Consider the following 23,768-nt stretch of genomic DNA (forward strand, 5'->3'; position numbering starts at 1 on the left):
GTTCCTTTCTCTTCTCCATCTGAGATCCTTACTCCTAAAGTTGCCCCAAAGATCCCCTAAACTCTCCTCATTTAAAAAAATTTTTTTTCCTTTCCTGACTGGTTGATTTCCACTATTTCATCTTCCAGATTGCTGATGTGTTCTACTGTATCATCCAATCTGCTGTCAATTTCCTTTAGTGTTATTTTTCATTTCAGCTTTTGTGTTCCTCAGCTCTGACTGGTCCTTTATTATATTTTCTAATTCTTTGACGTTCTCACTGTGTTCCTCCATTCTTCTCCCTAGTTTAGGATTCATCTTTAATGACCATTTCTTTGAATCCTTAACCAAGCAAATTACATATCTCCATTTCATTAAGGTTTTTGCCTGCATTTTCATCTTATTCTTTCTTTTGGAACATATTTCTCTGTCCCTAATTTGTTTGACTTTGTGTCTGTTTCTATATATCAGGTAAAATAGGTACTTTTCCCAGTCTTGAAGGCATAGTCTTGGGCAGGAGCATGCCCTGTGTAGTCTGCAAGTACCAGGCAACTTTGACAGGCCAAGCCTGGCCAGTCATGAACCAGAGGGGTCCTGAGGCAATCCACATTCAGGCTGCCTCAGCAAGAATGGCTATAGCTTATGTTGGCCAGGGCCATGCTGGGGTAGCCTTGGCAGGCCAGCTACGGCACCTGAACCATGTTCCCACTCATGCTATCAAGGTGAAGGGGGGAACACAAAAAGTGGTGCACTCTAGCACCTTCAATGCTGGAGAAAGTTTCAGCACACCCCCAACCATTTAGCAGACATTCTAGGGTTAGTAAATGGATTTCACTCATGTATAGTCCAGGTCCCCTTTACGACTGTTTTTTCTCTGTGCCCCAGGGCCTGCACACAGGCCCCTCAGTTATATCCTTCCCCACTACAGTACAATGAATTAAGTAGGGTTCCCACTGATAATGTGTCTCTGTCTCTCCCACCAATCTCTATGTGGTCATTGTATCGTTTGTTGTGCAGAGGCTGTTTAATCAGTCCTCAGTTCTTCTGCAGGAGGAATTGCTCTTCATGCAGCTGTAGACCCAGTGTGTCTGTGAAAGTAGGTGAGTTCAGGATCTTCCTATGCCGCCATCTTGAACAAAATGCTGAGTTTTATGTTGGTTCAATCTTAGTCACAAGGAGGCTATCAGAAGCAATGGGGTTGCAGGCTTCCACAGCACGGCCCTAATGAGACTGGTATACAAGTTTTAAACACCACTGCTGGAGCTAACTGGTATATTCTTAAGGACAAAAGGCTTAACAATTGGGAATTCAGCCATTAATACTTCCTTCTTCCATCCGTTGACTCTCCTCCAGTTTGTGTCTGCTTTTTGTCACTGTTCAGTCCTTCCACATCATTGTTTTTAGCATTTTGGCCAGAGGTTATAACTGGAATCTGTGGGAGCTATCTGTTTATCCAAATAGAGCTACTCTGCCATTACCACCAGAAGCAGAACTCCTCAACTAAATACCAAACACAGAACTGTGACAATATAACTTCATTCTAAAGAAAAAAGAAATTTTAAATGAATACCTGACACTAGTTAGGTTTCTTTATTGTGATGGTTTGTTTCCAAATTTGAAAGTATATGGGTATAATGATGACTGAGCAACTGAGTACATAAACTAAGGATAAGGGGAACCAAATTTCTTTCTGCTGCAGTAAGAAGTTAAAATATGAAAAGAGGATGACTAAAATGACACCTGTTGTCCAACATACAATTAAAAGTATCAATATCAACTCATGAAAATATAACACATACATTGGCTTTCTCTATAAGAGGGCCTGGAAGCAAAGACATCCTGGTGGCAACGAGCACACCATACACCTAGATACTGCTTTCTAAATACTATATCTCATAAAATGAAGCAGAACTCCTTGGAGAAGTAACTGATTCCAGGGCTGGGGAAGAGACACTGCAAAGTAAACAATGAACATCTTGTGAGGGCAGAAAGTAAGGATAAAATAAGAAAAAATAATGGATAATGATGAAAAAATATCTCAGTAGTTTCAAAGTAATCATCAAATTGCTTACCATTTACAAAGAAATAAATCATATAACTTTATAGTGAATTAATGTAGCAAAATAACCATACCAAATAACCTGAGTTAACATCACCAATAAAGGAAAAACTATACTCTGTGCCTTGTGATATAGTATACAGACAAGAACATAACATCACTTATGTGGTAATCCTGCCAAAAATTTAAAGAAACCTCAATCTAATTATAGTAAGGCAAATCCACATTGAGGGACAATCATCTAAGTAATAAACAGATTTGTGCATTTGAAAAATACCATGGTTCCAGCAGACAGAGAAATTATTTCAGACTTGGAAAGACTAAAGGCCAGGTAACTATATGCAACATGTAATCATCAACTGGATCCTGGATTTCAGCAGAAAAAAACTTACCTATGAACACACTGTTGGGAAATTTATGAATTAAGAATAGAAATTGTAGATTAAAGTACATATTTCGTTTTACCCATGTATTTACCCTTCCCATTGCTATTCATAACTTTCTGTATTTTGGTGTCACATTTCAAGTTATTTTCCTTCTGATTCAAGAAAACTCTTTAGTATTTCCTCTAGTGTAGGTCTGCTGAAATCAAGTTTTCACTTTTTGTATTTATTCAATTTTCATGTTAGAAAGATGTTTTCACTGAACAGAGTTCTACATTGACAATTATTTTCATTTGGCACTTTAAAGTTATCATTTCATTGTCATCCAGCTTCTAACATTCCTGTTGTAAAATGAGCTATCACTGTAACTGTTGTTCAAAAACATTCAAATTCAAATAGCAATGACTTTGGGGGGAGTGTATAGCTCAAGAGATAGAGCACTGGATTAACATGCACAAGGTCCTGGGTTCAATCCCCAGTACCTCCTCTATAAATCAATCAATCAATCAATCAAAAAATTAACCTAGTTACCTTCCACCAAAAAAAATCTCATAAAAAATTTAAAAATAATAATAAAATAAAAAGCAATGACTTTTTTCCTCTGGCTGCTCAGATTTTTCACTTGGTTTTCATTCTTTAGGAGTTTAATTATGATATTCTTAGTTGTAGTTTTCTTTATATTTATCCAGATTGAGGCCCATAGTATTTCATGAATCTATGGCTTGATATCTTTCATTATTTTTAGAAAATGCTCAACTAGTATCTCTTCTTAGTTTCTGACCCATTCCCTCTCTTCTCACCTTGTGGGACTGTAAGTACACATATGCTTGAGCTTTTCCCTGTGAACTACGTCTCAATACTTCCTGTACATATTACCTTTTTTCTGAAAGTGCACAAGTGTGTGTGTTGTGTGTGTTCAGCTAGCCACAAAACCTCAAAACAAGTGATGGTAATCATCACATGATACAACACAGTTTTAGAAAGGAGAAAGAGAGGTAGAGATGAGATGTCAAATGTTTTTTATTTTTAAAAATATGTACCAAATCTACTCAGAGAAGTTACAAAACAACCTAAAAATTTATCGCATAATACATGAATAACAACATAGAATTAGCAATTAAAAAAACTCCTTGCAAACAAAGCCCAGGACTAGATGGCTTCACTGGGGAATTCTACCAAATATACAAAGAAGAACTGACACCAGTCCTTCTCAAACTCTTCCAAAAGATTGTAAAGGAATGAGTACTCCCAAACTCATTCTATGAAGCCACCATCACCCTGATACCAAAATCAGACAAAGACACTACCAAAAAAGAAAATTACAGGCCACTATCACTGATGAACATAGATGCAAAAATCCTCAACAAAATATTAGCAAACAGAATCCAACAGCACATAAAAAAGATCATACACCATGATGAAGTTTGATTCATCCCAGAGACACAAGGATGGTTCAACATACGCAAATCAATCGATGTGATATAACACATCAACAAAAGAAAGGACAAAAACCACACGATCATCTCAATAGATGCAGAAAAAGCATATGATAAAATTCAACACCCATTCATAATAAAAAGTCTTACCAAAGTGGGTATAGAGAGAACATATCTCAACATAATAAGTTATTTATGACAAACCTACAGTCAGCAAAATACTCAATGGTGAAAAACTAAAAGCCTTCCCACTAAAACCTGGAACAAGACAAGGATGCCCACTCTCACCACTTCTATTTAACACAGTCTTGGAAGTCTTAGCCACAGCAATCAAGCAAGAAGAAGAAATAAAATGGATCCAAATGGAAGGGAAGAGGTAAAGCTGTCACTGTATGTGGATGACATGATACTATATAAAGAAAACCCTAAAGGCTTAACACACAAACTACTAGAGCTGATAAAAGAATTCGGCAAGGTAGCAGGATACAATATCAACATACAAAAATCAGTTGCATTTCTTTACACTAATAATGAATTAGCAGGAAAAGAAAGTAAAGAAACAATCCCTTTTAAAATCACATCCAAAACAATAAAATACTTAGGAATAAATCTGACCAAGGAGGTGAAAGACTTATTATACATGGAGAACTACAAAACATTGATTAAGGAAATTAATGATGACTTACAGAAATGGAAAGCTATCCCATGCTCTTGGATTGGAAGAATCAATAACATTAAAATGGCCATACTGCCTAAGGCAATCTACATATTTAATGTGATCCCTATCAAACTACCCAGAGCATTTTTCACACAATTAGAACAAACAATCCTAAAATTCATATGGAATCACAAAAGACCCAGAATTGCTAAAGCAATATTGAAGGAAAAGAATGAAACTGGAAGAATAACCCTCCCAGACTTCAGACAATATTACAGAGCTACAGTAATCAAAACAGCACAGTATTGATATAAAAACAGACATATGGATCAATGGAACAGAACAGAGAGCCTAGAAATAAACCCACAGACCTATGTTCAATTAATCTTCGACAAAGGAGGCAAGAATATACAATGGAGAAAAGACAGTCCTTTCAGCAAGTGGTGTTGGGAAAACTGGATAGCAGCATGCAAATCAATGAAGTTAGAAGAGTCCCTCACTCCATACACAAAAATGAACTCAAAATGGCTTAAAGACTTAAATATAAGACAAGACACACTAAATCTCCTAGAAGAAAACATAGGCAAAACATTCAACGACATGTATCTTAGCAATGTTCTCCTATGGAAGTCTACCCAGGAAACAGAAATAAGAGCAAAAATAAACAGATGGGACCTAATTAAACTTACAAGCTTTACACAGAAAAGAAAACCATAAGCAAAACAAAAAGACAACCTACGGAATGGGAAAAAAATTTTTGCAAATGATGAAACCGACAAAGGCTTGATCTCCAGAATATAAAGCAGCTCATACGACATAATAATAATAAAAAAAATCCAAAAATGGGCAGAAGACCTAAACAAGCAATTCTCCAAAGAAGACATACGAATGACTAATAGGCACATGAAAAAATGTTCAATATCACTAATTATAAGAGAAATGCAAATCAAAACTACATGAGGTATCACCTCACACCAGTTAGAAGGGCCATCATTCAAAAGTCCACTAATGATAAATGCTGGAGAGGGTGTGGAGAAAAGGGAACCCTCCTCCACTGTTGGTGGGAATGTAGTTTGGTGCAGCTAGTATGGAAAACAGTATGGAGATTCCTCAAAATAAAAATAGACTTATCATATGATCCAGCAGTCCCACTTCTAGGTATATATCCAGAGGGAACTCTAATTTGAAAAGATACATGCATCCCAATGTTCACAGCAGCACTATATACAACAACCAAAACATGGAACCAACCTAAATGTCCATCAACATATGACTGGATAAAGAAGTTGTGGTATATTTATACAATAGATTACTACTCAGCCATAAAAAAGAACAAAATGATGCCATTTGCAGCAACATGGATGGACCTAGAGATCATTGTTTTAAGTTAAGTAAGTCAGAAAGAAAAATACCATATATCACTTATATGCAGAATCTAAAAAAAAAGGAAAAAGGAAAAAAACACTATGAACTCATCTACAAAACAGAGACTCACAGACATAGTAAAGAATCTTATGGTTACCAGGGAAAGAGGGTGGGAAGGGATAAATTTGGTAATTTGAGATTTACAAATGTTAGCCACTATATATAAAAATAATTAGAAAAAAAAGTTTCTGTTGTATAGTGCAGGGAACTATATTCAATATCTTGTAGTAAGTTTTAAGGAAAAAATATGAAAACAAATATATGCATGTATATGCATGAATGGGACATTGTGCTGTACACAAGAAATTGACACCTTGTAACTGACGGTACTTCAATAAAAAAAAATACATGAATAACTTCTAGGATAATATATTTCTGTACTGTTCCCACCTCTTCTAACACTATTTTAAACAGTCAACATTCATCACCCCCCAACTATAATATATCTCCATTACACATAAAACCGTAAGTGTATGCTTCTCTAAGCACCTATAACTATACAACCTTACTTTTTTTTAACATTTTTTATTGAGTTATAGTCATTGTACAATGTTGTGTCAAATTCCAGTATAGAGCGCAATTTTGCAGTTATACATGAACATACATATATTCATTGTCACTTTTTTTTTGCTGTGAGCTACCTCAAGATCTTGTATATATTTCCCTGTGCTATACAGTATAACCTTGTTTATCTAGTCTACATTTTGAAATCCCAGTCTGTCCCTTCCCACTCCCCTCCCCCTTTGCAACCACAAGTTTCTATTCTGTGTCTATGAGTCTGTTTCTGTTTTGTACTTATGTTTTTTTTTTTGATTCCACATAAGAGTGATCTCATATGGTATTTTTCTTTTTCTTTCTGGCTTACTTCACTTAGAGTGACATTCTCCGGGAACATCCATGTTGCTGCAAATGGCATTATGTTGTAGGTTTTTATGGCTCAAGAGTATTCCATTGTATAAATAGACCACATCTTCTTTATCCAGTCATCTGTTGATGGACATTTAGGCTGTTTCCATGTCTTGGCTATTGTAAATAGTGCTGCTATGAACATTGGGGTGCGGGTGTCCTTTAGAAGTAGGGTTCCTTCTGGATATATGCCCAGGAGCGGGATGACTGGGTCATATGGTTAAGTCTATTCCTAGTCTTTTGAGGAATCTCCACACTGTTTTCCACAGTGGCTACACCAAACTGCATTCCCACCAGCAGTGTAGGAGAGTTCCCCTTTCCCCACAGCCTCTCCAGCATTTGTCATTTGTGGATTTTTGAATGACGGCCATTCTGACTGGTGTGAGGTGATACCTCATTGTAGTTTTGATTTGCATTTCTCTGATAATTAGTGATACTGAACATTTTTTCATGTGCCTATTGATCATTTGTATTTCTTCCTTGGAGAAATGCTTGTTTAGGTCTTCTGCCCATTTTTGGATTGGGTTGTTTGTTTCTTTCTTGTCAAGCTGTGTGAGCTGCTTACATATTCTGGAGATCAAGCCTTTGTCAGTTTCATTGGCAAAAATTTTCTCCCATTCTGTAGGTTGTCTTTTTGTTTTACTTATGGTTTCCTTTGCTGTGCAGAAGTTTGTAAGTTTAATTAGGTCCCATTTGTTTATTCTTGCTTTTATTTCTATTGCTTGTGTATACTGCCCTACTAGCTCATTTTTTTTAACATTTTATTGATTTATAATCATTTTACAATGTTGTGTCAAATTCCAGCGTAGAGCACAATTTTTCAGTTATACATGAACATATATATATTCATTGTCACATTTTTTTCTCTGTGAGCTACCATAAGATCTTGTGTATATTTCCCTGTGCTATACAGTATAATCTTGTTTATCTATTCTCCTAGTAGATCATTTTTGAGATGTATGTAAGATAATGTTTTGCCTATATTTTCTTCTAGGAGGTTTATTGTATCTTGTCTTATGTTTAAGTCGTTGGTCCATTTTGAGTTTATTTTTGTGTATTGTGTAAGGGAGTGTTCTAGCTTCACTGATTTACATGCTGCTGTCCAGTTTTCCAACACCATTTGCTGAAAAGACCATCTTTTCTCCATTGTATATTCTTGCCTCCTTTGTCAAAGATTAGCTGACCAAAATACCTTACATTTTTAAATTAAAATCTCCAATATCAGTTATTATCTAAAAACTAGATTACATAGGGGCTATTAAAGACTTTAATAGCTGCTCCCCCAAAAAATAAATGGAAAATAGACTAGAAGATATTGCACATTATTTTTAATTTACCTGTGCTTTGGTTCATCACAAGTCTTGGAGGAGAACTTGTTTCTTCAGATTCTTCTGATGAATGTGCCAGGAAGTCATGAAGCTTCTGCACCAATGTATTCAACTTGCTTTCACTGTCAAGACAAAAATTTTAATAATTTCCTTAGTTAGCTGTCATATATTGAAGTAAATATAAAGTTTAATAAACATGGGCTTGATGCAAATGACCAGTGAGATCTGATCTGTGTATCTTCTGCGTATCTTCAAGTTGATCAAAAAAAAAAATCTAAATTCCTAATGTAAGCTAACCATATCATGAACGACTGGATTTCAAAGAAGTTTTGAGTCCTAATGTAAGTGTTTTTAACTATGGGCCATGTTCTTTGCCTTGAAATGTTTTACTACTTTTTTTCCACGAAGAATTGTGGAGTTCCAAAAATTATTAGTGCTTCACCTCTTTGTAATATTATTTTGGAGAAATATATACATAGGGGAACTAGTCTTCTTTTTTAAACTTTTCATTTTGAGATAAGTGTAGGTTCACAAGCAAAGATCCCGTGTATCCCTTACCCAGTTTTCCACAGTGGTGACATCTTACAAAACTATTTTTCATTTTCACCCACTCATCTACCTACTGCTATAGATGCGCTGCTGTCTTTAAGGCCTAGCGATGGACCATAAAGAACCTCTGAGTTTGGGTACATGATCATGAGTATATTGACCAAAAATGGTCTTTAGAAAAATCATTGGTAATTAATTTTAAATTTCTGTTCACTTCATGACTGTTTAAAAACTGAAAAGGAAGAATAAAATTGTCTCTGTCCACAGATCACATCTTATATGTACAAAATGTTTAAGATAATCACAAGCAAATTCTCAGACAGTTAGTAAACGAATTCAGTAAAGTTAGTGGACACAAAATTAACATACAAAAATCAGCTGCATTTCTATCACTAACAATGAACACTCCAAAAAGGAAATTAAGAAAATAATTCCATTTGCAATAGCATCAAGAAGAATCAAATATTTAGGAATAAGTTTAACCAAGGAGGTGAAAGACTTTATGCATGAAAAACTGCAAAACAGCAGTATTTTCACTGCTGAAAGAAATTAAAGACATAAATAAATGGGAAAATGCCCCATGTGCATGAGTTGGAAGAGTTAATATTGTTAAGATGACAATACTATCCAAAGTGATCTACACATTCAATTCAACCCCTACCAAAATCCCAACAGCTTTTTTGCAGAAACAGAAAAACCCATACTAAAATTCATGAGGAAACCTTAAGGAATTCTGAATAGCCAAAACAACTGTGAAAAAGAACAAAAGTAAACAATTCACAGTTCTTTATTTCAAAACTAACTGCATAAGAAACAAGGATTTACTGTCTAACACAGAGAACTATATTCAGTATCTTGTAATAACTTATAATGGAAAATAATCTGATATATATTTAACTGAAAACATTTATATACAACTGAATCACTTTGTTGTACACTTGAAACTAACACAATATTGTAAATCAGTTATACTTCAAATAAAAAAACTAATTGCAGAGCTAAAATAATCAAAACAGTGTTGGTGCTGGCATATGGATAAACATATAGACCAACAGAATAGAAAACCCAGAAATAAATCCTTGCATATATATGGTCATTGATTTTCAACAGGGGTGTCAACAACAGTCAATGGAGAAGGAACAGTCTTTTTCAATATGTGGTGCTGGGAAAACTGGATATACACATGCAAAATAATGAAGTGGATCCTTGTCTGACTCCACATAGAAAAATTAACTCAAAATTCATCAAAGACCTAAACATAGTAGCTAAAACTATTAAACTCTTAAAAGAAAACAGAGGAGGAACCTTCATGACCTTGTAACTGGTGATGCTTTCTTGAATGACACCAAAAGCACAGGCAACAAAATAAAACAATAAACCGGATTTCATCAAAATGAAACACTTTTCTGCATCAAAGGACGCTATCAAGAGCGTGAAAAGATGACCCACAAAATGGGAGAAAATATTTCCAAATCATATATCTGAAATGGTACTGATATCCAGAATGTGTAAATAAACCCTACAACTCAACAACAAAAATCCAAATAACCAAATTCAAAAATGGACAAAGGATTTGAATAGATATTTCTCCAAAGGACATACAAAAATCCAATAAATACACAAAAAGATGCTCTACATCACTAGTCATTAGGGAAATACAAATCAAAACCACAATTGGGTAACACTTCACACCTGTTAGGAGGCTATTATCCCAAAAAAAAAAAAAGAAAAGAAAAGGAAAAGAACAAGTGTTGGTGAGGATGTGAAGAAACTGGAACCCTGTGTGTGATGCTGGTAGGAATATCAAATGATGAATTCACTGAGGAAAAACAGTACAGCAGTACTTCAGAAAGAGAAACAAAACATTACCATAAGATCCAGTAATTCTACTTCTAAGTAGATATCCAAAAGAAATGAAAGCTGGGACCCAAATAGATAGTTACACCATCAACATTCATACTAGCATTATTCACAAGAGCCAAAAAGGTTTATTTCCACCTTTCTGTCCGTCAACAACAGATGAATTGATAAATAAAATACAGTATACACATGGAATAAAAGAAATGACATTCCCTAAAAAGGAATGAAATTCTGATACGTGCTATACCACAGATCAACTTTGAAAACATTATGGTAAGTAAAATAAGCCAGACACAACAAAAGGACAAATATAGTACAATACCACTTAGATGAGGGTCTTAGGGTAGTCAAATTCATACAGACAAAAAGCAGACTAGAGGGCTGGAGAAGGGAGGGAATGTAGAGTTACTGTTTAATGGGAACAGGTTCTGTCTTGAAGATGATGAAAAAGTTCTGGAATGGAGAGTGATGATGGTTACACAGGACTGCCAATGTACTTAATGTCACTGATTTGTAGACTTTGAAATTGTTAAAATGGTAAATTTTTAAAAAGACCTGTGATATATCAGGCAAATATTAAAAGAAAATTGGTGCATGTCTGGTCACTAAAGCTATAAACAAAGATATGTACAAACTGCAGTACTGCTTCTATTAGAGAAAATTTGGAAATAACCTAATATCTAAAAAAAGCAGGATGAACAGATTATATACTCACATGATAGAATACTATACAGCAGTTAAATGAATGAAGCAGAGCCATATGAACCAATATAGATAGATCAAGAAATAGTTCAAATGGGACTTAAGCTTTATCTACAATATTCTAGTAATTTAATTTAAAAGTCTAAAGGAGGTATAATTAATTTTTAATTAGCATATTATTTGAGTAATAAACTAATTTAGATTGCAGGAAGTGCCTGAGGAGTCGTGGATGGAGCAAGTCTGCACCTCCTGGTTCAGGGGAATGGGAGCCAGGGGTGACAAGGGATTAGGCAAAGCACATCTCTCAGGATCAGGTGCCCTGCTTCCCACATTAGACACTGTTCCCAAGGCCAACCATGGCTACCATTCAGTAGCTAGTAAAAAATGACTTTGTTGAATATATGAAGGAAGAGTAAAAGCTTTGAGGAGTGTATGAAGGAAGCAGGCGTGAGACTGGCACTGTGAAAAATGGGTGCAATGGCCAAGCAAGATTATGTCATCACTTCTGACAGCAAACCTCTCACTGTAAAAACTGAGAGCATCTTGAAAACAGTTTTCTTGTAAACTGGAAGAGAAGTTTGAAAAAACTACAGCTGATGTGAGAAAAACTCCGACTGTCTTCAACTTAACAAAGTTGCATTGGTTCAACACCAGGAATCATAAGAGAAGTAAAGCTCAATAAGAAAAGTGGAAGGTAGGAAATTAATGGTAGAATGTGTTATAAACAATGTCACCTGTATGAGGATCTATGAAAAGGTATAAAAATTCCAACAACACTTTCAAGAGGAATTAGCTGTTAAACAAGCTCAGCTGGATGAGCAAATCTTCACAACACTTTTTCTCATTACTGTGTTCAATTATCTATCACAAACATTTAACATGCAACTATTTCCAACTGTGGGCTTTAATCAAGATCATCCCTACATAGAAAATGCTAAAGACACCACCAAAAAAACTACTAGAGTTCATCAATTTTGTAAAGTTGCAGGATACAAAAGCAATATACAGTAATCTGTCACATTTCTGTACAATAACAAAGAAATATCAGAAAGAGAAATGAAGAAAACAATCCCATTTACCATCGCATCAAAAAGAATAAAATACCAGGAATAAATCTAAATAAGGAGGTAAAATATTTGTACTCAGAAAACTATAAGACACTGATGAAACTGAAGACAACACAAGCAAATGGCAAGATATACCATGTTCGTGGACTGGAAAACTTTACATTTGTTAAAATGATCATACAACCCAAAGCAATCTACAGATTCAATGAAATACTTATCAAATACCAATGGACTTTTTCACAGAACTAGAACAAATAATTCTACAATTTGTGTGGAAACCCAAAAGAATCAAAATAGCCAAAGCAACCCTGAGAAAGAAGAACAGAGCCAGAGGCATCACAATCTCTGATTTCAGACTATACTGCAAAGCTACAGCAATCAAACAGTACGGTACTGGCACACACACACAAAAAAACAGACATACCGATCAATGGAACAGAATAGACAGCCAAGAAATAAATCCAAGTGCTTATGGTCAATTAATCTATCACAAAGGAGGCAAGAATATACAATAGAGAAAAGACAGGCTCTTCAAAAACTGGTACCAGGAAAATTGGACAGCTATACGTAAAAGAATGAAATCAGAACATTTTTTCATATCATATATAAAAATGAATGTGAAATGGACTAAAGACCTAGATGTAAGGCCAGAAACCATTAAACTCCTAGAATAAAACATAGGTAGTATATTGTTTGACACAGATTATAGTAATTTTTTTTTTGGATCTGTGTCCTAAGGCAAAGGAAACAAAAGCAAAAATAAACAAATAGAACCTAATTAAACTTAAAGGCTTTTATAGAGCAAAGGAAACCATCAACAAAACGAAATGGCAACATACAGAATCAGGGAAAATATTTGCAAATGATATGACTCATAAAAGGTTAATATCCAAAATATATAAACAGCTCATGCAACTCAGTATCTAAAAAAAAAAAAAAAATCAAAAAATGGGTAGAAAACCCAAACAGACATTTTTCTAAAGAAGATATACAGGGGACCAACAGGCACATGAAAATATGCTCAACATCATTAATCAAAAAAATGCAAATCAAAACCACAGTGAAGAACCCAATCAAAACATGGGCAGAAGACCTAAACAGACATTTCTCCAAAGAAGAAATATAGATGGCTAACAGACACATGAAAAGATGCTCAATATCACTAATTAACAGATAAATGCAAATCAGAACTACAATGAGGTACCACCTCACACCAGTCAGAATGGCCATCATTCAAAAGTTTACAAATAACAACTGCTGGAGAGGGTGTGAAGAAAAGGGAACCCTACTATACTCTTGGTGGGAATGTAAACTGATGCAGTCACTGTGGAAAACAGTATGGAGATTCCTAAAAAAACTAAAAATAGACTTACCACATGAACCAGCATGCCCACTCCTGAGCATATATCTGGAAGGAATGCTAATTCAAAAAGATACATGCACCCCAATGTTCACAGCTGCCCTATTTACAGTAGCCAAGACATGGATGCAACCTAAATGTCCACTGACAGATGAATGGATAAAGAAGCTGTGGTATATACACACAATGGAATACTACTCAGCCATAAAAATAGAATGAAATAATGCCATTTGCAGCAACATGGACAGACCCCGAGATTATCATACTAAGTGAAATAAGCCAGAGAGAGAAAAATACCCTATAGTATCACTTATGTGGGGACTCTAAAAAAAAAGTCACAAATGAACTTATTTTAAAAACAGAAACGGACTCACAGATATAGAGAAAAAAATTATGGTTACCAAAAGGGGAAAGGGGGTAGGGGAGGGATAAATTAGGAGTTTGGGATTAGCAGAAACAAGCTACTGTATATAACATAAACTACAAGGTCCTACTGTTATAGCACAGGGAACTATATTCAATATCCTATAACAAACCATAATGGAAAAGAATATAAAAAAGTTTAGGTACATATATGTGTAACTGAATCACTTTTCTGTACACCAGAAACTTGCATAACATTGTAAAACAACTATACTGCAATTAAATGGAAAAAAAAAACAATGAGATGTCACATTGCACCTGTCAGAATGACTATCATCAAAAGTAACACAAACAACAAATGCTGACAAGGATGTGGGAAAAAGGGTGCCCTTGTACACTGTTGGTGGGATTGTAAATTGGTTCAGCCACTATTAAAAAAAACAGCATGGAGGTTCTGCAGAAAACTAAAAACAGAACTACCATATCATACAGCAATTCCAGTCCTGAGCAAACATCTAAAGAAAATGAAAACACTGATTTGAAAAGATTTATGTACCCCAAAGTACAGAGCAGCATTTTTCACAACAGCCAAGAAAATGGAAGTAACCTAATTTCCAACAACAAATGAATAAAGAATGTGTGTGTGTGTGTATATATATATATATACATACATATATATATATATATATATATATATATATATGCATATACACAATGGAATACTTCTCAGCCATAAAGAAGAATGAAAATTTGCCTTTTGCAAAAACATGGATGGACTTGGAGAGTATTATGCTTAATGAAGTAAGTCAGAGACACAAATATCATGTGTGGGATCCAAAAAATAAAATAAATGAATATAACAAAAAAGAAACAGACTTACAGTATAGAGAACAAACTAGTGGTTACTAGCAAGGAGAGGGCACGGGGAAGGGCAAAATAGGGATGGGGATTAAGAGGTAAAACTAATATGTGTAAAATAAATAAGTTACAAGGATATATTGTTCAGAAAAGGGAATATAGCCAATATTATAGTAACTTTATAGGGAATATATATGCAATAAAAAATTCTTAATCAGTATGCTGTACACCTGAAACTAATATAATATTATAACTCAACTATACTTCAATAAAAGAAAATTAGGACCATTCCTTTGGTTAACAGATAAATGTTTTTGTGCTAACCAAAAATAAATAAATCAGGCAATGCAAAACACATTACTTTGCTCTGGTTCCCTTACAGAAACCTGAAAAAATTGTGAACATTTTCATTTAAAAAGTAAATACATGAAGAAATAAACATGACAGTATAACTTACTAAATGCTGTAAAAAGTGTTAAATGTGATACCTTTTTTTTACCTATCAAATATTTAAGGGGAAAAAAAGACTACTCATTGTAGAACAAGGTGCTATGAAATAGACACTCTCAAAAATGGCCAATGGTAATACAAGTATTTAGAAAACAATTTGGCAATAAGCCTTTGATCCCATCTTGAATAATTCTGCCTCTTTTTATTTATACAGAGAAAATAATTCTAAGTAATAATTTTAATCACAGAAGATGTTGATCTATGACTTATCTGCAATAGCCAAAAAAAAAAAAAAACTATAAATAGCTAAAATGCACAATAACGGCTAACAGGCACAATACAAGTCATACAGTATCATACCAACAATTAAAAATAATTCAAAAAAGTTCAACTACAATATGAAAACAGTTCATGCTACAACGTTAACCAAAACTAGCAAAAGAAACTGAACATAAAGTATAATCACAACTAATAAAAATATTGCAATAAAATGGTACTCAGAAATGTTAGTAGTGAATGTTACCTAGAAAAGATTGCAGGTAATACTTTCTCTTCTACCTTTTTGTGATACAATAAATTCACTGCTTTGATGCTGGAAAAGTTCTATCTTCCTTTTTAATTCATGTAATTTTATATTTCATAAATGAAGACTGGACATGTCTGACTCAAACTAAGTTAAAAGTTGAAAACAACATTTTCCTAAGATTTTTTTCAAGGTAATCCATTCCACAAATTACTCATAAATGTAAGGGGTCTTCTTTAGGTTTAAAATTATCATATGTGTTTACAACATATTATGAAACAGCTTATGTATTTGTTAATATCTATAACTTCATTTATAAATTAAATAATAATACACAACTGACTTTTCACTAATCCTAGAGATTCTTCCCATGCTTCCTTTTTTTGCTACAAGTTTACTATTCACTTAAGTGTTAAAAATCTCCTGAATTATGTCCTTATTCAGGTAAAATTATAAGAAATCCTTTCAAAAGCTGTCCAGTATTAACTATGTAAGTATACTTTATTTAAAAAAAAACCTACTTGTCTATAAAATGTTTATGCCTTGATTTTACTCCCAAATGTGATACAGGTCCATACAAGTTTCTACTGTGCCAATGAATATCAACCACTGGAAGAACAAGTTTTAGGGTAAATGGTGGAATTTTACTTAGTCCATATTGTCTTGGGTTTCTTTACACAACCCTGACAAATTTTAATATGCATTTTATACACACTTGCCTGATTTAAACCTCATGAGAATTTTATTACAGGAAACTGAGGCTCAGAAAGGCACTTATTTGCTAAATACAATAAGGGAATTAAATAATTTGCACTTGCAACTACTAATTGGATAATCAAGAATTGTACCTCCAACCAAAGCCTACCCTATGCTGCATCCCTTAAGGGAACTGAAGACACAGCGACTAATATGACTTACATAATAGAAAACTCATTATCCTCATAGGTAATCCTCAAAACTCAGAACACTTAAACAGACTAAGGATAAACTAAGATGTCCAGAAAAGTGCTTTCAGTTACTTCAACATACTTTTCTGAAGTTTTTCACCTTTGTTCAATGCTACCTGTTATTATTTTACATATGCTCATTGATTTTTTTAATTTTTAATAAAAACACTTCATGAACACATTAAATTACCTGAGTTCTCTAGTTTTACTACTCATGCTTTATCTACTGTGCTTACCACACTATCCTTACTTGTATGCAGCAGCAACTAAACATAAGGTGCTAACAATAAGCAAAGCAAATCATTTTAAAATCAATTCATAAAACTTCCAACTGAAATTAGAACCTGATCCTCACAAAGATCAAGACCTTAAAGATATTACACAAGCATTTCAAACAAAAGAGCACCCCAAAAGAGCCACAGACAGCTATGTCATTTCATATAGGTTCATTTATTTATAAAAAGACAAAAAAAACAAAACCTAACCAGCCAGCACCAATAGGTAAGGATCTTAGAAGTCCTTACTCCCATGCTTATAAGAAAAAAGATGAATAAATTGGAAATAAATAACTTATCTTAGATCCATTAGAGAACTGAGGTCACAGCACAAATCAAAATTAATAAAACTGGAGAGACTGGCAGTTACAGAGAATCACATAAGAAGTGGGAACACTTCAACAGTAACTAATGAATTGTTGGAGGTCAAGTATGGATCAGCTTGAGAGTTAACAAATTCTGGGGTACCAGTTTGGGGGGTGGTGGCACACTCTCTTGGGTTTTACCTCCAGGAGCCCCACAAGGTTTTCACGTTTCCATGAGGAAGATCCGAGGAAAATTCTCTTATGCCTTGAGCAAGGGAGGCGGAAAAGTAACCAAACTAAAATACGCCCAGAGCATTCTCTTCTTAACAAAGTCATGCCCTCAAAGTAAACTATTTCACCAGAGCATTATCTACCTGGAGGAAGAGAAATCTGACAACCTCAGAAGACTCTAGCTTTCCTGTCTCACCTAAGTTAAGGAGGGAAAGGCTAAGAAACACTTCCTTTTTCCCATTTTTTTTTAAATTGAAGTATAGTCAGTTTACAATCTTGTGTCAATTTCTGGTATACAACATAATGTTTTCAGTCATACATATACATATATATATTTCTTTTCATATTCTTTTCATTATAGGTTACTACCAGATATTGAATATAGTTCCCTGTGCTATACTGTAGAAACTTGTTGTTTATCTATTTTAATATAGTACTTAGTATCTGCAAATCTCAAATTCCCAATTTGTTCCTTCCCACCCACTTCGCCCTCCTCATAACCATATGTTTATTTTCTATGTCTGAATCTGTTTTGTAGATACATTCATGATTTTTTTTCAGATTCCACATATGAGTGATATCATATGGTATTTTTTTTCTCTTTCTGGCTTACTTCACTTAGAATGATGATCTCCAGGTCCATTCATGTTTTTGCAAATGGCAATATTTTATTCTTTTTCATAGCTGAGTAGTATTCCACTGTATAAACATATCACGGGTTCTTTATTCAGTCATCTGTCGATGAATATTTAGGTTGTTTCTATGCCTTTGCTATTGTACAGTACATGTATCTTTTTGAATTAGAGTTCCATCTGGATATGTGCCCAGCAGTGGGATTGCTGGATCATATGCTAAGTCTAAATGTTTTTTAAGGAATTTCCATACTGTTTTCCATAATGGCTGCACCAAGCTACCTTGTGACCAACAGTGTAGGAGGGTTCCCTCTTTTCCACACCCTCTCCAGCATTTATTATTTGTGGACATTTTATATAGCCATTCACTTCTAAAAGTCATAGCCCAGGGACTCAGGACCACTTAAAAAACAGATGTAATTCATAAGATTACAGATCACTTTCCCTCCCCAATTCCTGGAATCAAGTATAATAACACTAAATTATAAGTGAGAAACCTACAAGATACAGACTCTGTTTAAGAAGGAATGTTTAAGGAAACCCAAGGACAAAAGGGAAGGAAAAAAAAAACCCTAAAACAAAGAAACTAGAAGAAATAAAACCTGTGGCACCTATAGCTACAGCAAACATTAAACACAGCCCAGTTCCTAGCTAGATTAACATAAAAGCTCACACTAAAAGCCTCAGCTCCTATTACTAGAAATATCACATACAGCTTTCAAAAAAAATTACAGGTCCCACTGAAAAGCCAGAAAAAAAAAATACAATCTAAAGATACAAAGAGAGGATCAAAACTAACTTACAGAAGACACAGATGTCTGGAATTATCAAATACAGGAACTTAAAGTAACTATGACTAATAGGATAAGGACTCTAATGGAAAAAGTAGGCAATGTGCAAGAATAGCTGGGTAATGTAAGCAGAGAGATGAAAACTTGAATAAATAAACAAAATAAAATGCTATAAATCCAAAACCCCATAAAAGAAATAAAGAATGCCCTTCATGGGCTTATCAATAGACTGGACACAGCCAAAGAAAGAATCATGAGACTGAAGAGGAAAGAATCAGTGATGATGATGACAAGCGAATAGAAACTTTCTGAACTGGAATGCAAACAGAAAAAAGAAGACATAAAAGGAATAGAAAAACTAATAACCGTAGGACAATTACTGAAGTTTAACATAAACGTAATGGGAATACAAAGGAGAAGAGGGAAAACAGCAGAAGAAATGTTTGAAATAAAAATGATGGAAATCCTTCCAAAATTAATTACAGATACCATAGATGCAGGCTACAAAGCAGGATAAATACCAAATACCTACACCTACCTATATCACATGGAAACAACAGAAAACCAAAGACAAAAAGAAAAATCTTTTTAAAAGCCAGAAGAAAAATAAATTCTTATTTATACAGGAACAAGGATAAGCATTCCACCTGAAATGTTGTCAGAAACCATGCAAGCTCTAAGAGTGGAGTGAAATATTTAAACTGCTGAGGAAAAAACCCACCAAGCTTCAATAATGTATCCTGCAAAATGATCCTTCAAAGGTGAAAGAAAAATAAAGACTTTCTCAGACAAACAAAAACTGAAGGAATTTGTTGCCAGTAGATCTCACTTGCAAGAAATGTTTAAAGTTCTTTAGAGAGAAAGAAAATTATATAGGTCAGAAATACAAATCTACATAAGGAAGGAAGAGCATGAGAGAAGGAATAAATGAAGGTAAAATAGCATCTTTTATGTTTCTTATTCTTAACTGACCTAATAACTAACTGCTCAAACTAGTAATAGCAAAAAATGCATTAGGTGATTAGAGCTTACAGAGGAGAGGAGTTGAGAATATTGCTATAAGGTATCTACACTACTTGCGAAGTGGTATAGTGTTATTTGAAAATAGACTTAGACTAGTTTTAAATATACATGGCAAACTATAAGGCAACCAATAAAATTTTTTAAAGTATAATTTGTACGTTAAAAAGGAAAGAAAAGGAAATCACATAAAGTGTTCAATTAAAACCAAAGGCAATACCAAAACCAGGCAAAGACACAACCCAAAAAGACAATTACAGACCAATATCACTGAGGAACATAGATGCAAAAATCCTTGCCAAAGTATTAGCAAATAGAATCCAACAGCACATAAAAGAGATTATATATCATGACCAAGAGGGGTTCATCCCAGGGACACAAGAGTGGTTCAACATACGCCAAATCCATCAATGTAATACATCACATCAACAAGAGAAAGGACAAAAACCACATGATCATCAATAGAGGCAGAAAAAGCATTTGATAAAATTCAACACCCATTTATGATAAAAAAAACTCTCACCAAAGTGGGTATAGACGGAACATATCTCAGCATAATAAAAGCTATATATGACAAGCCTACAGCCAGCATAGTACTCAACGGTGAAAAAATCAAAAGCTTCCCACTAAAATCTGGGACAAGACAAGGCTGCCCACTACCACCACTCCTAGTCAACACAGTCTTGGAAGTCCTAGCCACAGCGATCAGGCAAGAGAGAGAAATAAAAGGGATCCAAATTGGAAAGCAAGAGGTAAAAGTGTCCCTATATGCAGATGACATAATACTATATACAGAAAACCCTAAAAGGTCCACACAAAAACTACCAGAAATAATTGAAGAATTCAGCAAGGTAGCAGGTTACAAGATTAATGTACAAAAATCAGTTGCATTTCTTTACACTAACAATGAAATCAACAGGAAAAGAAAGAAAGAATCTCCTTTAAAATAGCACCCAGGACATCAGGCGTGCCTCTACTCTTCACTCGCTCCATAGCAGGTGCGGCGTGACTTGTGCAGTCTCCTCTGCTCCCGCTGGGTCCCAACCGAAGCAGTGCCCAGCGGGTTCATAGAGAAGAGAGTCTGCAGGTACCTGATGAACCAAGGGAACCCTCCACCGTATCCAGGCCCCGGCCAGACGGCGCCATACCCACCTTATCCACAACAACCGATGGGGCCTGCGGTCTACCCTCCAGGACATGTGAATGGACCCTACCCACCTCCTCAGGGATACCCCAGCCAAGGATACCCACAGTACGGCTGGGAGGGCGGATCTCAGGAGCCTCCTAAAACCACAGTGTATGTCATGGAAGACCAAAGAAGGAATGACCTGGGCACATCTACCTGCCTCACAGCCTGCTGGATTGCCCTCTGTTGCTACTGTCTCTGGGACATGCTCACCTGACAAGCCCAGCTCTCCAGTTCTGCCACCGCCACTGACAGCTGTGCCTGCCCAATACTGATTGCTGAAATCAATGACTAGCTCTGCACAGACACTTCTACATTCAAAACAGCGGGATTCTAGATTAGCAGGGGTTGCTGCTGTTTAATTCAGTGACTTGGTCTTTTTAATGTTCAAAATCCATTTCTTATTGGCCTTTCACAAATGTGCTAAATGACTTTAATTTTTTTGACCAAAGGCTTAGTTATGAAATATATAATTTTAAAATTAAAATTATATATTCAAGGTAGTGGCATGATGTAATATACCACTGAATGACTGAATGATTTCCCTGCTAACATCCTGTATCTTTCAATAAATTTGTCAAAATCTCAAAAAAAAATAAAACAAAACAAAATAAAAAATAAAATAGCACCCAAAGTATAAAATACCTACGGAAAAATCTAGTCAAGGAGGTGAACGTCTTATACACGGAGAACTATAAAACACTGATTAAGGAAATTAAAGAGGACTTTAAAAAATGGAAAGATAGCCCATGCTCCTGGACTAGAAGAATCAATATTGTTAAATGGTCATACTGCCCAAGACAACCTACAGATTTAATGCAATCCCTATCAAATTACCCAGGACATTATTCAGAGAACTAGAACAAATCATAATAAAATTTATATGGAACCACAAAAGACCTACCTAGAATTGCCAAAGCATTACTGAAGAGAAAGAAAGAGGCTGGAGGAATAACTCTCCCAGACTTCAGACAATACTATAGAGCTACAGTCATCAAGACAGCATGGTATAGGTACAAAACAGATATATGAACCAATGGAACAGAACAGAGAGCCCAGAAATGAACCCACAAAATTCGACAAAGGAGACAAGAACATACAATGGAATAAAGACAGTCTCTTCAGCAAATGATTTTGGGAAAACTGGACAGCAGCATGTAAATCAATGAAGCTAGAACATTCCCTTACACCATACACAAAAATAAACTCAAAATGGATCAAATGTTTAAACATAACACAAGATACAATAAACCTCCTAGAAGAAAACATAGGTAAAACATTATCTGACATACAGCTCAAAAATGTTCTCCTAGGGCAGTCTACCCAAGCAGTATAAATAAAAGCAAGAATAAACAAATGGGACCTAATTAAACTTACAAACTTCTGCACAGCAAAGGAAACCATAAGTAAAACAAAAAGACAACCTACAGAATGGGAGAAAATGTTTGCAAACGCTGAAACCAACAAAGGCTTGATCTGCAGAATATATAAGCAGCTCATACGACTTAAGAAAAAAACAAACAACCCAATCCCAAAATGGGCAGAAGACCTAAACAAGCAATTCTCCAAGGAAGAAATACAAATGATCAATAGGCACATGAAAAAATGCTCAATATCACTAATAATCAGAGAAATGCAAATCAAAACTTCATTGAGGTGTCACCTCACACCAGTCAGAATGGCCATCATTCAAAAGTCCACAAATGACAAATGCTGGAGAGGCTGTGGAGAAAAGGGAACCCTCCTACACTGCTGGTGGGAATGCAGTTTGGTGTAGCCACTGTGGAAAACAGTATGGAGATTCCTCAAAAGACTAGGAACAGATTTACCATATGACCCAGTCATCCCGCTCCTGGGCATATATCCAGAAGGAACCCTACTTTTAAAGGACATCCACACCTCAATGTTCATAGCAGCACTATTTACAATAGCCAAGACATGGAAACAGCCTAAATGTCCATCAACAGATGACTGGATAAAGAAGATGTGGTCTATTTATACAATGGAATACTCTTGAGCCATAAAAACCGACAACATAACACCATTTGTAGCAACATGGATGCCCCTGGAGAATGTCATTCTAAGTGAAATAAGCCAGAAAGAGAAAGAAAAATACCATATGAGATTGCTCATATGTGGAATCTAAAAAAACAAACAAACAAAGCATAAATACAAAACAGAAACAGACTCATAGACATAGAATACAAACTTGTAGTTGCCAAGGGGGTGGAGGGTGGGAAGGGATAGACAGGATTTCAAAATTGTAGAATAGATAAACAAGATTATACTGTATAGCACAGGGATATATACACAAGATCTTATGGTAGCTCACAGAGAAAAAAATGTGACAATGAATATATATATGTTCATGTATAACTGAAAAATTGTGCTCTACACTGGAATTTGACACAACATTGTAAAATGATTATAAATCAATAAAAAATGTTAAAAAAAAAACCCAAAGGCAAAAAAGAA

The 23,768-nt window shown here is 34.9% G+C and overlaps 1 protein-coding gene, 1 long non-coding RNA gene and 1 other non-coding gene across 12 annotated transcripts in view; 2 read left to right on the forward strand and 1 right to left on the reverse strand.

The window, feature by feature from the left end:
• Positions 1–23,768, reverse strand: part of ATRX (ATRX chromatin remodeler) — a 229,103-nt gene that overhangs the window by 173,931 nt on the left and 31,404 nt on the right. For all 10 annotated transcript variants that reach the window (XM_032475539.1, XM_032475538.1, XM_032475533.1 and 7 more), the window contains one exon: positions 8,184–8,296. In XM_032475539.1, the coding sequence (XP_032331430.1) occupies positions 8,184–8,296 (113 nt within the window). The remainder of the gene's footprint in view (positions 1–8,183; positions 8,297–23,768) is intronic.
• On the forward strand, positions 154–11,111 carry LOC116662156. Its single transcript, XR_004318138.1, has 3 exons — positions 154–164; positions 5,540–5,542; positions 10,987–11,111. It is a non-coding gene; the product is annotated as an uncharacterized LOC116662156 (long non-coding RNA).
• LOC102511690 lies at positions 21,087–21,554 on the forward strand. The gene has a single exon (XR_001367307.2). It is a non-coding gene; the product is annotated as a cysteine-rich and transmembrane domain-containing protein 1 (transcript).

Source organism: Camelus ferus, chromosome X (genome assembly GCF_009834535.1).
Source record: "Camelus ferus isolate YT-003-E chromosome X, BCGSAC_Cfer_1.0, whole genome shotgun sequence".
NCBI classification, from domain to species: Eukaryota; Metazoa; Chordata; class Mammalia; order Artiodactyla; family Camelidae; genus Camelus; species Camelus ferus.